The 14,807-nt window shown below is 44.8% G+C and overlaps 1 protein-coding gene across 4 annotated transcripts in view; it reads left to right on the forward strand.

Moving 5' to 3' along the window:
- The window catches only part of LOC139566522 (neuronal membrane glycoprotein M6-b-like), a 32,696-nt gene that overhangs the window by 13,398 nt on the left and 4,491 nt on the right, over window positions 1-14,807 (forward strand). For all 4 annotated transcript variants that reach the window (XM_071387826.1, XM_071387825.1, XM_071387824.1 and 1 more), the window contains exons 2-6: window positions 12,066-12,252; window positions 12,397-12,556; window positions 13,340-13,508; window positions 14,046-14,119; window positions 14,391-14,456. In XM_071387826.1, the coding sequence (XP_071243927.1) occupies window positions 12,066-12,252; window positions 12,397-12,556; window positions 13,340-13,508; window positions 14,046-14,119; window positions 14,391-14,456 (656 nt within the window). The remainder of the gene's footprint in view (window positions 1-12,065; window positions 12,253-12,396; window positions 12,557-13,339; window positions 13,509-14,045; window positions 14,120-14,390; window positions 14,457-14,807) is intronic.

Raw genomic sequence — 14,807 nt, forward strand, 5'->3', positions numbered from 1 at the left:
CCTCTTCCATCGCCTACTGATGCCCAATCTGCTCGCTCCACTCACATCCCATAAACCTCAGTGTGCCCGATTTAACTCTTGTCATCGTTAACGATGACATCAATACATCCAGGATCATAAAGAGAGACAGCGAATGTGATTTTGCCCGGTGACTACAAGAGAGGGAAATGGAGAGAAAGACAAAGAGGACTATGGTGTATTAGTGGGAACATTGAATGGAAATCTATTCTATGGAAATGGGCTGCATGATACTATGTGTTATTCCCAAATTGTTAGTAAAACCATTCTCTTTAGACTCTGGTTCACTTGTATCTGTATTCTCAATATAACATCATGTGAAAATAACCACCACTAAGAATGGTGGTCCTATCTTTGCTGTGGAGTCCATTGTTGATTCCATCCATTGGCATCTGTAAGAAATGGACAGGACTTCACATTGGGCCAGTGTCCATCCTTACCAGTGAGGTATGAAAACCTCCCTCCACTCACTCTGACCTGAGGAGGACATTGGTGAAAATGGAAATGCTTCGTTTGACCATGTGAATGGCCATAATCACAAGACAGGGGCATGGGAAAGGGCATTAGCTAAGTCTGTTACATAAGCCCACTGCCATCCCATTGCCACCCCGATTCAGACTCTACCAGACCCTTTGGCTGGAGGCTCAGACTTACATTTTGGTGAATTAATGTGACACAGCTGCAAACAATGCACGGAGCCTTCTGAGCCGTACATTCATGTAATGTCTCAGAGCTGAGGACCGTAATCTTTACCTTGAGGATTGAGGGACAAGGGTAGACCACACTCTCACCCCTCTGGTTTCACCATAGGAATGATACTATGCTTGCATGGGTTCGAGTGTCATTTGCTCAGTGTTAATGATTTTTTTTAAATCTAATGTTATTTGTCACATGCGCCAAATACAACAAGTGTAGACTTTACCGTGAAATGCTTACTTACGAGCCCTTTCCCAACAATGCAGTTAAAAAGTATGACAATTAATAGGTATAAAAATAAAATAGTAACACAACTCTATACTGTATACAGGCTATATACAGTGTACTGGGGAACGAGGTAGTTGGGGTGATTGATTAAATTAGCAAGAAAGGCCTTTCACTGTACTTGTGCATGTGACATTAAAACTTGATTGAGGTAATACAGTATGTACATGGAGGCTTGTGTGCTCGGCTCTCCATTTCCTGTAGTCCACAATTAGCTCCTTTGGCTTGCTGACGTTGAGTGAAAGGTTGTTGTACTGGCACCACACTGCCAGGTTTCTGACCTCCTCCCTGTCGGCTGTCTAATTGTCCTCGGGGGTCAGGCCTACCACTGTCATGTCATCAGCAAACTTAATGATGGTATTTGAGTCGTGTCCGGCCACGCAGTTGTGGGTGAACAGGGAGTACAGGAGGAGACTAAGCACACACCCCTGGGGCACCCCTGTGTTGAGGTTCAGCATGGCGGATGTGTTGTTGCCTACCCTCACCACCTGGGGGCGGCCCGTCAGAAAGTCCAGTATCCAATTTCAAAGGGAGGTGTTTAATCCCAGGTCCTTATCTTAATGATGAGCTTCGAGTGCACTCTGGTGTTGAACGCTGAGTTGTAGTCAATGAACAGCATTGTCACGTAGGTGTTCCTTTTGTCCAAGTGGGAAAGGGCAGTGTGGAGTGCAGTAGAGATTGCGTCATCTGTGGATCTGTTGGGGTGGTATGCGAATTGAAGTGGGTCCAGGGTGTCTGGGATTATGGTGTTGATGTGAGCCATGACCAGCCTTTCAAAGCACTTCATGGCTACAATTGTGAGTGCTAAGGTGCGATAGTCATTTAGACAGGTTTTAAAAAAGATATATATATTTCACCTTTATTTAACCAGGTAGGCCAGTTGAGAACAAGTTCTCATTTACTGCGACCTGGCCAAGATAAAGCAAAGCAGTGCGACAAAAACAACAACGCAGAGTTACACATAAACAAACGTACAGTCAATAACAGAAAAGAAAAATATAAAAATCTATGTACAGTGTGTGCAAATGTAGAAGAGTAGGGAGGTAGGTAATAAATAGGCCATAGAAGCGATGATCTGTGAGCTGCTCTGACAGTTGATGCTTAAAGTTGGTGAGGGAGATATGAGTCTCCAGCTTCAGCCATTAAAAAAATAAAATAATTGCAATTCGTTGCAGTCATTGGCAGCAGAGAACTGGAAGGAAAGGTGGCCAAAGGAAGAATTGTCTTGGGGGTGACCAGTGAAATATACCTGCTGGAGCGCGTGCTACGGGTGGGTGCTGCTATGGTGACCAGTGAGCTGAGATAAGGCGGGGCTTTACCTAGCAAAGACTTAAAGATGACCTGGAGCCAGTGGGTTTGGTGACGAATATGAAGCGAGGGCCAGCCAACGAGAGCATAGAGGTTGCAGTGGTGGGTAGTATATGGGGCTTTGGTCATAAAACGGATGGCACTGTGATAGACTACATCCAGTTTGCTGAGTAGAGTGTTGGGGGCTATTTTGTAAATGACATCATCGAAGTCGAGGATCGGTAGGATAGTCAGTTCTACAAGGGTATGTTTGGCAGCATGAGTGAAGGAGGCTTTGTTGCGAAATAGGAAGCTGATTCTAGATTTAATTTTGGTTTGGAGATGCTTAATGTGAGTCTGGAAGGAGAGTTTACAGTCTAACCTAACACCTAGGTATTTGTAGTTGTCCACATATTCTAGGTCAGAACCGTCCAGAGTAGTGATGCTAGTCGGGCGGGAGGGTGCGGGCAGCAATCGGTTGAAGAGCATGCACTTAGTTTTACTAGCATTTAAAAGCAGTTGGAGGTTACGGAAGGAATGTTGTATATCATTGAAGCTCGTTTGGAGGTTTGTTAGCACAGTGAAAGAAGGGCCAGATGTATACAGAATGGTGTCGTCTGTGTAAAGGTAGGTGGATCAGAGAATCAACAGCAGCAAGAGCGACATTGATATATACAGAGAAAAGAGTCGGCCCGAGAATTGAACCCTGTGGCACCCCCATAGAGACTGCCAGAGGTCCGGACAACATGCCCTCCGATTTGACACACTGAACTCTATCTGAGAAGTAGTTGGTGAACCAGGCGAGGCAGTCATTTGAGAAGCCAAGGCTATTGAGTCTGCCGATAAGAATGCGGTGATTGACAGAGTCGAAAGCCTTGGCCAGGTCGATGAAGACGGCTGCACAGTACTGTCTTTTATCGATGGCGTTTTGATATCGTTTAGGACCTTGAGCGTGGCTGATGTGCACTCATGACCAGCTCGGAAACCAGATTGCATAGTGGAGAAGATTCAGTGAGATTGGAAATGCTCGGTGATCTGTTTATTAACTTGCCTTTCGAAAGAGAGGTTGAATAGGCTAGTAATAGGTGTTGCAACAATTTTGCCGGATAATTTTAGAAAGAGAGGGTCCAGATTGTCTAGCCCAGCTGATTTGTAGGGATCCAGATTTGCAGTTCTTTCAGAACATCAGCTGTCTGGTTTTGGGTGAAGGAGAAGAGGGGGGAGGGGGGGTTGGAGAAGTTGCTGCAGGGGGTGCTGAGATGTTGGCCAGGGTAGGGGTAGCCAGGTGGAAGCATGGGCAGCCGTGGAAAAATGCTTATTGGAATTATCGATTATTGTAGATTTATTGGTGGTGACAGTGTTTCCTAGCCTCAGTGCAGTGGGCAGCTGGGAGGAGGTGCTCTTATTCTCCATGGACTTTACAGTGTCCCAAAACTTTTTGGAATTAGTGCTACAGGAAGCAAATTTCTGTTTGAAAAAGCTAGCCTTAGCTTTCCTAACTGACTGTGTATATTGGTTCCTGACTTCTCTGAAAAGCTGCATATCGCGGGGGCTATTCGATGCTAATGCAGAACGGGCTATATCTGTTCTTAGTTCTACATTTTTTGAATGGGGCATGCTTATTTAAGATGGAGAGGAAAGCACTTTTGAAGAGCAACCAGGCGTACTTTACTGATGGGATGAGGTCAATATCCTTCCAGGATACCCAGGCCAGGTTGATTAGAAAGGACTGCTCGCTGAAGTGTTTTAGGGAGCGTTTGACAGTGATGAGGGGTGGTCGTTTGAACGCAAACCCATTACGCACGCAGGCAATGAGGCAGTGATCGCTGAGATCCTGGTTGAAGACAGCAGAGGTGTATTTAGAGGGCAAGTTGGTCAGGATGATATCAAAGAGGGTGCCCATGGTTACGGATTTAGGGTTGTACCTGGTAGGTTCCTTGATAATATGTGTGAGATTGAGGGCATCTATCTTAGATTGTAGGATGACCGGGTTGTTAAGCATGTCCCAGTTTAGGTCACCTAACTCTGAAGATAGATGGGGGGCGATCAATTCACAAATGGTGTCCATGGCACAACTGGGGGCTGAGGCGGGTCTATAACAAGCGGCAACGGGGAGATACTTTTTTCTGGAAAGGTGGATTTTTAAAATTAGAAGCTCTAATTGTTTGGGCACAGCCTGCAGAGTTCTGTCATACTATCCAGGTCTATCTCTGCAGTAGATTGCAACTCCGCCCCCTTTGGCAGTTCTATCTTGTCGGAAAATGTTATAGTTTGGAATGGAAATTTCAGGACTTTTTGGTCGCCTTCCTAAGCCAGGATTCAGACACGGCTAGGACATCCGGGTTGGTGGAGTGTGCTAAAGCAGTGAATAAAACAAACTTAGGGAGGAGGCTTCTTTTATTTTTTATTTTTTTAAAAATAAATTTTATCCCCTTTTCTCCCCAATTTTCGTGGTATCCAATCGCTAGTAATTACTATCTTGTCTCATCGCTACAACTCCCGTACGGGCTCGGGAGAGACGAAGGTCGAAAGTCATGCGTCCTCCGAAGCACAACCCAACCAAGCCGCACTGCTTCTTAACACAGCGCGCCAGGGAGGAGGCTTCTAATGTTAACATGCATGATACCAATGCTTTTACGGTTACAGAAGTCAACAAATGAGAGCGCCTGGGGAATGGGAGTGATACTGGGGGCTGCAGGGCCTGGGTTAACCTCTACATCACCAGAGGAACAAAGGAGGAGTAGGATAAGAGTACGGCTAAAGGCTATAAGAACTGGTTGTCTAGCGCGTTCAGAATAGAGAGTAAAAGGAGCAGGTTTCTGAGCGCGGAAGAATAGATTCAAGGCATAATGTACAGACAAGGGTATGGTAGCATGTGAGTACAGTGGAGGTAAGGCATTGAGTGATGATGAGAGAGGTTTTGTCTCTAGAGGCACCATTTAAACCAGGTGAGGTCACCGCATGTGTGGGGGGTGGAACATAGCTAAGGCATATTGAGCAGGGCTGGAGGCTCTACAGTGAAATAAGACAAAAATTACTTGGAATATTGACATTAGGGAGAGGCATGTGTAACTTGGTGTTCTTGTGCACAGGGACTATGGTGGTTTGTTTGAAACATGTGGGTATAACAGACTGGGACAGGCAGAGTTGAAAATATCAGTGAAGACACTTGCTCCAATACGTCTGGCCCTGCGGCCTTGTGAATGTTAACCTGTTTAAAATAATTACTCACATCAGCTACAGAGAGCGTGATCACACAGTTGTCCGGAACTGCTAGTGCGCTCATGCATGGTTCAGTGTTGCGCGTGTGTGTGTGTGTGTTTACGTGATTCCCCAGCTATCACATAACATTCTGAGAACCATAAGTTTCTTAGAGCTTGGTGAGAGCATGGTTGTCCTTTGGTTATTTTGCATACAACCTTCCCATAATGTTCTGGGAATGGTGCAGGATACCCAGCTAGCACATAATGTTCTGAGAACCATATGTTTCTTAGGTGGAAATTTCAGTCTAACGTTTCCTGCAGGTTTCCTCAGGGTTCTATTTAAAGTAACGTTCTCAAATTGTTCCAAGAACGTTAAAAAGTTTTTTTTAGTGGGAATTTTTGTACTTTAGCATAAGGTTTTCTGCAGGTTTCCTCATGGTTCTACTTAAAACTATGTTCTCAGAACATTAGGAAAACATTCCATAAAAACCGCACGAAAATGCTAGTAACGTTCAAAGAATATTATAAAAAAATATGAACATTCTATTCTCAGCCTCAACAAAACTCCCTCTGTCTTGTTAAGTATTTTTAGGTGTGTTGGCCGCACCCACTAATTGGCCACATCTGATCTTAATGAGTGCTTGTTTCCTTTGAAATGGGGTCTGTTTGAATAGACTAAAATGAACAGCTTTGAGTTTAAAAAAAAAATAACATGGCATGCTAGCTCCATCCTGGTGGCGCAGTGGACTAAATCCATGGATAGAGAACAGAAGTTCATCAGAAGTTCAAATCTCACTGATGCCGTGCCACAATACACAATAAATGTGTTTGCATGATTAATGCCTAAGCAAATGAGTTGATACAACTTTCAGGTAATAATAGTAAAATGTTCTCAACCTCCCTGTAATGTAAAAATGTATGTTCCCAGAATAGGCTGAATGTTCTCAGCTTTACCGACCAGGAAACGTATAGCTTTGTTCCCAGAATCAATGGGAAACCAACATTTTCCCCCACAACTTCCAAGAAACTTAATGTGCTAGCTGGGTATATTGTACATGATGTACACTGTATGTCATGTGCCTGACTGCATAGAGCTAGTTCTCTGTGTGCATAAGTGTATGATGGGAGTCCCCTGCACAGCTGGCTAGGTTTATCCCAGACTTCCCATACCAGTACACTGGCTGATGGGGGTGGACAGGCAGGCAGGGAGGCAGGCAGGCAGGCAGGCAGGCAGGCAGGGAGACAGACAGACAGCTAAAGAGTGAAGGCTACAGTAAGTGCACACGGTTAGGGATCACTGCTGGGATGAAGGATTGATCAAATTATAGGAGTGTAGTAGACAAGTGCTGAGGGGGGATTTAAAAGCTGTACACTTCATTACACTTACTTATGCGTGAGCAGATACTGACCTTGTTGCCCGGTGTCCTTCATATTAATGCTGGACCAGGGTAAGGACTTGGCTATAGGATGTAGACCAGATTAGGTTCAGGGGGAAGGGTTCTCTGGATATGGCAGAGAAGTATGATGAAGGTCACTTTTCACATGTGATCCTCTAACTGTACCGTCCTTTGATATCCGACAGAAATAGCCCGAAACATGCTGTCATGTGTCGTTAAAAACGTTGGATTTCACAATATTTATTTGGTCTATATTATTGTGATTGGCAGTTGTAGAATAAGGATAAAACATACATCTATCTACGTGAGAAACACAGAGTAGCCTAAAATATCAGAACATGCTGAAAGTATTAGTCATCATTTACCAAAATTCTAATCATCTCAAATCATGACACGTGTCGTGTACCTGTTTTTCTACCCCAAGCCTGTTCACTTTTTGAACAGATGGGGTTTCTCTTTCATCAATGCCTCATTGAAGCAGCCATTTTTTTCCCTGCTGTAGAGAGGAGATGTGTCTCTCTTGGTGATCCACAGAGCTCTGTTAGGAATCTTCCCGCAATGCAAGAGGAAGCTGTCCTATAATGAATACGGAGCTTCTGAACTGGAATAGTCCATGAGGCAAGAGAACCGACTTTATTAGACGCTAAAACTAGTCAATGTATAGTTGAAAAATATGTCGTACATTTGCTTTAAGCTGTGTCACTGTAACGTCTCATATTTAGTCGTGTCATAATGTGACTCATAATTTGGAGGAGGAAAATCCTTTGGAAAACTATCAAGTACAGTAGCTATTTTAAATAGATGTGTCCTTTTGCAGGACTTTAGTTTTTTACCCATCAATGTATGAACGTTAAAGTGGCTTTTCCTCTGGCTGGGGATGGCCCATTTTCCAAATGGGATAAAACCAAAACCAATCACCTGGCTAATGAATAAATGATGTAGGTGTAGTCACACAGCCACAGTTCTCTCTGTCTGTTGTCGCTCTAAACGCGGTCACAACAGCTTTAGTGTACTCTCACAGCTGGTCCCAATTCGCTCCCTCACCGCCCTTACCTGTTTGATGTTTGCAGATCTGAAGTGTCTGGATAGGTATAAGCAGTGTAGTGGTGGAGATATATTGCTTCCATCTTACAGATCTGCATTGAAGTGCCAAAGGAAAGGGGTAGAGAGTGAATTGGGACCGGCTGACAAGAGTGCTCAGACCACTGTTGGACCACGCACATTTTCCTCTACCTGTTCAGTCTCACTTTGCTTGAACAACGTTCAGACCATGCTCAGGTTGAGGTTGAGAGTCATGTCCCCATCCCTGAACCCTCTGCTCTGAACCCCGAGGGGGAGTTCACCTCCTTCTGCTGTGTACGCGTGGGAAGGGAAGCGAGGAGCCGTGGAGGGATGTAGTCAGCTAGCTACAGGCCCTGCTCAACTGGGTCGTGGGTAACATGCTGCCATGGCAACCACTATTCACTGGCCCCCGGGCCAAAAAAATGCTCTTTGCTTACTCTCTCTCGTTCTCACTTCATCTTACATGTTCTCTCTCTCTCCCATTTGCTTCCGCTCTCTGTCTATCTCTGTTTTTCTCTCTCCATCTTGCTTTCTCTCTCTCTGCCCCATTCGCTATCTCTCAGATTTTTTCTCTCTCTCTCTCTCTCTCTCTCTCTCTCTCTCTCTCTCTCTCTCTCTCTCTCTCTCTCTCTCTCTCTCTCTCTCTCTCTCTCTCTCTCTCTCTCTCTCTCTCTCTCTCTCTCTCTCTCTCTCTCTCTCTCTCTCTCTCTCTCTCTCTCTCTCTCTCTCTCTCTCTCTCTCTCTCTCTCTCTCTCTCTCTCTCTCTCTCTCTCTCTCTCTCTCTCTCTCTCTCTGGCATCACAAAGCAGTGGGCTGAACTTCTTGACAGCAGAACCACTGTACTGAAAGAGGTTGGTGAGAGAGCCCTTGGAGGGCCTTGCTATTCTCTCGCTGCTGGCAGAAAAATAGGCCACAAATGAAAGACAGTTTCCTATTTTGCCACTGTAATTCTCCAACTGAGCCTCATAGGCTCCCATACTTCACAAAACGCAAAGGCTATACTTAAGCAATAAGGCCCGGTGGGGTGTGGTATATGGCCAAGGGCTGTTCTTATGCACAACGCAACATGGAGTGCCTGGATACAGCCCTTAGCCGTGGTATATTGGCCATATATCACAAACCCCTGAGGTGCCTTATTGCTATTATAAACTGGTTACCAATGTAATTACAGAAGTAAAAATACATGTTTTGTTATACCTGGCTGTCAGCCAATCAGCATTCATGCCTCAAACCACCCAGTTTATAATCGTAAATATACCCATAGTATTTCATACTCTGTCATTCTGAATGGGTTTAAGGTTGGTTTTATTATAGTGTCAGATTCCACCCAAACAACATGGGAATCATTGAAGGTGGAGAACTAGTGTCTGGTATGAGGCCTCTGTCCTTAGCTCTACTGGGCATACAGACATATAGCCTTGTGTCTGGTCTGAGGCCTCTGTCTATATTTCTACTGGGCATACAGACATATAGCCTTGTGTCTATATGTCCATATAGCCTTGTGCCAGCTCTACTGGGGCCCTGTAGTTCTCATATTTCACCCCAGAGAGAGCAGGGCAGAGTGAGCGAGATGGACTCGACCTCGCTCTGTCACCTAAATTCTCCTATAACGAATAGCCCATCGATTTCCGTTCTGCTCCGCCGCGGCCGTCCGCTCATGCCTTTCTGTTTCCCATTAGGGCACTTTAACTGTGATGATAAACGCTCAGCTCAGCTGGCATCGCCACAAGCAGCCTAGCCCCGGATGAGGCCCCTCGTTTAAAGCAGGAAGTGGAGTACTGGTGGAACATTCCATTTGACAAGGGGGCACAAGACTCAGGGGGGGCCCGACCTGTTTGTCCAATTTCGACAAACGCCCTTTGAGTTCTGGTCGTTTAGCCAGGTTCTCTGCTGAGATGTTAGAGGAGTTAGTGCCCCATTCACATCCATCCATGCCTTGCCTTGGTACTTCATTAACATTAATGGGATAGAGATCCATTATGCAACGCTTGCTCCGTCTCCGTACTCTTATGCAACCAACCAACGCCTCATCTTGGAGTTTCAGCTTCTCGCTCAGCAGCAGCTGCCTCCTAGGTTTAACCCTTTGTGTTTTCTGGATAAGCCAACCTTAGTGCTGTCTGGAAATATTCTGTAGAACTCTTATCTCAATGCCTGTAACAAACTGTTCATATCCAGTTGACGTTGAAGTCCATAGTCCTGTGAATCGTCAGTTGGAAGCAACACTAATGAGGGCGACTAAATGCTTTGCCTGATATTATGGGATTCCATTGATGTTGGCATGTGGATGTCATTAACAGTCAACTCTGTCACCCGTCACTATAGAAACGGAATAGCCTATAGGCCCCTTCTTTTCAGTCGGGTCTGTCCCGACATTCATTTCAGCTTCATAAATTGAATTTATAAAATAAACTATGGGTACATCCTCCAAAATTGAAAATATAAAATCACAATGGATTTGTTTATTTGGAGGAATAACTGAAAAAGAAAGAGCCATAACACTCCTGAAGAAATTTGCCGGTCTGTAATTAGTGTGAGAGATGCCAATTGGAGCAGGTTGTCATGGAAACAGTGGCACATGTAAGGGAGTGCAAAATCTTCCCAGAGTAACGTCCCACGTTTGCAATGCGAAGCTATTTATAATGCGCAGTTACATAAGTCTTAACACTTGTCTTCAATGTAATGTTTTTTTTCCTCATTTTTCGTTCCTTCGTTCTCTCTTTTCCCCTCTAACAACACTGCTGTTGCCTCCTTCTCCGAGGAACCAGCAACCATAGCACTGCCAAACCCGCTCCACTGCCTCCCACAATGGTCCTTCATTTCATTACACTGCCAATGCGACGTCAGATTTAATGGTCTTGAAACAAAACAAAAAGAATAGAAGTCATGGCTACACTATAGAGTTTTGGTTTTGTAGCTGCCATAGGCAAAGCATTGTACTGTTGACTCACCATATGACACAGTATTTAATATAGCATACCCCTCTCATCATAACTCTCTCATCCTGCCTTTGTTGAACTAGTAGTGTCCATTAGATGGTATGACTGGGTGCTGTGCACAGAGGACTGGTCAGGGATCTAGTCTAGCAATGCGTGAAGTCAAAGGTTAATGATAGAATCTCGTGGTGCTAGCACTGGTTAGCATTGGTTCTGTATACGTATTATGAACGTCCAATAGGAGATCTGACCACTCTGTGTGCTTGTGGAGGATTTGAGCTATCGGCAGTTCCACACATCTGGGTGGTATTCATTAGGGCCCACCATAGGAAAACGTGTTGCAACGGAAAACGAAAACAAGCTCAGGTAGTCCCTCCCTGTTTGTCTGTTTTCTTCCGTTTGGTGCCTAATGAACATGGCCCAGGTCTGTTTGCCTGTGGCCCAGAAACCACTGCTCTGACAATAAGTAGCAATCATTTATTTAGACTGTGCATTATTTATGCCATTGGTTTAAAGGGATTCATTTAGAATTAGACGGCGCATTATTCATGCCATTGGTCAAAAGTGCTTTGTGTATGTTTCTCTATGAAGTAAAAGGAAAGGGATTTTTTTTTTGGGGGGGGGGGGGGGGGTAGAGAGGAAGATAGGAGCTTGTACTACGGAGCACATGTAATATTTAACACTCCTGGGTGCTTGAGCGTGTCAATTCTAACTGGGAAAGTTGCAATGATGAAGTGAAAATGGTTCCGATATGGTTGAGATGGATGAAGAGGAGACATGTTGTGGCTCTTGGTTGGAGACAGTGAGACTACTGTATCTGTCACTGTAAATGTGACTTGGTTGTTTCTGTCAAAGCATTGTTTACTCCACACAGGTTAGCAAGAAAGCTAACCCTCAAGGGTTTCAGGCTACAGCATACAGTGAATCCCTTTCTCAGTCAAATATGACATGGGCTGCTAAATCGGATCACATTTAGCATTTATGAATTCACTAATTCATGATTAATTAAGTAGTGACGGTTGCTCTCCAGGACAAAAACATACATAGTATAGTTCCAATGTATGCCTACATTATAATGTAGCAAGAGGTTGAGTTATAGGCTAATGTAGCTCAACAACAAAAAACATTGACCAACTGTGTAGTTATTTGCTCCTAAGCAAGGTGCTCTCTGTCTCCCCCTGCAGGTTGCTTCGAATGCTGCATCAAGTGTCTGGGCGGCGTGCCCTACGCCTCGCTGGTGGCCACCATCCTCTGTTTCTCGGGCGTGGCTCTGTTCTGCGGGTGTGGTCATGTGGCGCTGACCGGCACACTGACCATGCTGGAGAACCACTTCTCCCAGATCACCACTGACCACGCCACCCTCACCATCGTGTAAGTTGTGTGTGTGTCTGGGGGGGTGGTGTTTGTAAAAGTTTGTAAATGTATATGTCTTTGAACAAGTCTTATCCAGGTTATTCAATATGAATGTGCCTGTCTTCACATTGTTTACTGTATGGACTGTGTCTCTCCGAGCAGGATCCAGACCATGCAGTACGTCATCTATGGCATCGCCTCCTTCTTCTTTGTTTATGGGATCATCCTGCTGGCTGAGGGCTTCTACACCACCAGCGCCGTCAAGAAGGAGCTGCAGAGCCAGTTCAAGACCACCGTGTGTGGCCGCTGCATCACAGCTACGGTGAGACATGAATACACACACACACCCATATGGTCACACACAAATACGGTCACACACACACACACACACACACACACACACACACACACACACACACACACACACACACACACACATTGCACTAATGAATACATATACACACACACACACACATATACAGTCACGTGCATGCATACATGCGCACACACGTACAACCGCACACATGACGTTCATGACGTGCATGCATTTCCACACATACAGCTGTACACACACACCCTGGAGGGTAACTGGCACAGTTTGTGCTCTCTAGCCTGATTAGTGTAATTGCTGCAGATGTTCAGTAACATCAGCCTTTAAGGCTGCTATGAGGACAGTTGTATTCTCCTGAGTGTCGTCAAGCTAACGTCGGATGAAACTTTTTTTTCCACCCTTCTAACCAGTATTGTGTCATGTATCAGGGCAATGTGGATGACGATATGGTGATGAAGATGAGGACGAGCTTGGTTATAAATATCCTCTGTCATTAGGTGATGTCGTACTGATGGATACGTATACATAGTACAGTGTTATGTTTAGGTATAGCAGTAGATTTCAATGTCAAGGCTGATGATGATCAAGACAACGAGGATGATGATGATGACGAGGATGATGGTAAATGACGATGATGATCATATTGTATTGGTCACGTACACATTTTTAGCAGATGTTATTGCGGGTGTTTTGCGAAATGCTTATATGATGATGATAACGATGGGGATTACGACGAGGGTGATTATGTCACTAACTCCTCTCCCTCTTCATCAGTTTGTATTCCTTACGTATATCCTGGGCCTGGCCTTCCTGGGTATCTTTGGCTTCTCAGCCATTCCCGTCTTCCTCTTCTACAACATGTGGACTACCTGTGCTGCCATGAAGTCCCCCATGGCCAACGTCACCGATCCCGACTCCATCTGTGTGGACATCAGGCAGTACGGTGAGTGTCACTCAGTAACACACACACTGGTCCGTGTAATAACATTTCAACCTGGTTGGAGTATGGAGTATGACCCATCTTCATATGAAGGCCATTCTGCCTATAGCATCCAGCAGAACACGTCCATGTATAGATTCTCCACATCAGGATATAGCCCTGCATGAGGGCCTAATGCAAGGAGTGTGACGTACGTCCACTTGGCAGTGGTAGGATGTATCTTATTAACATTAGGCCTTCGCTACAGGTGCTGATAACACTTAGCCTTTACATGTCAATATCTATAGGGTGTTTAAGTCATTTACTGCACCGACATCTATATCGTGTTTATAACTATTACCATCACCCTGAAGCAGTGCGTCATCACCATCTGTCCACTTTAATGGCAGATGGTATAAACAGTTAACGTTTACTATCACACGAGGTCAACTCAACAGGTTTTTCCAACAAATGTTGTACAAGTGAAGTGATTGACCACTCTGCGCTGAATAGGGCCTGTCTGTTGGTTCTAACCGATATCTCTTGTTCCTGATTGTCTAGGTATTATTCCATGGAATGCGACACCCGGCAAAGCCTGCGGATCTACACTAGGAGACATCTGTAGCACCAGCGAGGTGAGAACGGCAACCCCCTCCTCCTCCTGTAAATCTTTATGCACATCATATGAACCTTCATGAACCTCATATAATAGGAATATCATATAAACCTTCCTATTCACTACTTATTTTTTTTGTTGTCGAAAAAGAAAAGACGTTTTATACATTTGTCAAAAGCGCAAAAATATTGTACTCTAATTATACAGAGGCTGATTGTGGAAAGGACATATTTTATGAGTGTCAATCAAAGTATCATCACTAACCAGAGATCGGTCTCCATGTTTTCCAGTTCTACCTGTCTTTCCACCTGTACATTGTTGCGTGTGCTGGGGCAGGCGCCACCCTCATTGCATTGGTAAGCTTTGGATGCCCTATATCCCGAATTCCCCATGTTTGAATCATTTGCATGCGTTGCCATGGTACACGGATCTGTTGCCATGGTAATCCCTCCTCCACGCTTCATGGTTCTGACTCAGTTTTCCTGAGGGTGTAAGTCTGCCCTATAGCTTCTGGCTGGACACACACTGACATAGGCCAGATGAAAGAGCTCCTGGCTAACACACATTTACTTTGTGGCCAATGGAGAGGAATGCCTCACAAGACTCTGACCATACAGTATTTTGTACCAGAGATGATAGAACAAGACCTGTATGTCTTCATAGGTGGAGCTAATGATTTGTACATCATTTTTTTGCAAATAATTAAG

This window comes from Salvelinus alpinus, chromosome 38, assembly GCF_045679555.1.
Source record: "Salvelinus alpinus chromosome 38, SLU_Salpinus.1, whole genome shotgun sequence".
Taxonomy (NCBI): Eukaryota; Metazoa; Chordata; class Actinopteri; order Salmoniformes; family Salmonidae; genus Salvelinus; species Salvelinus alpinus.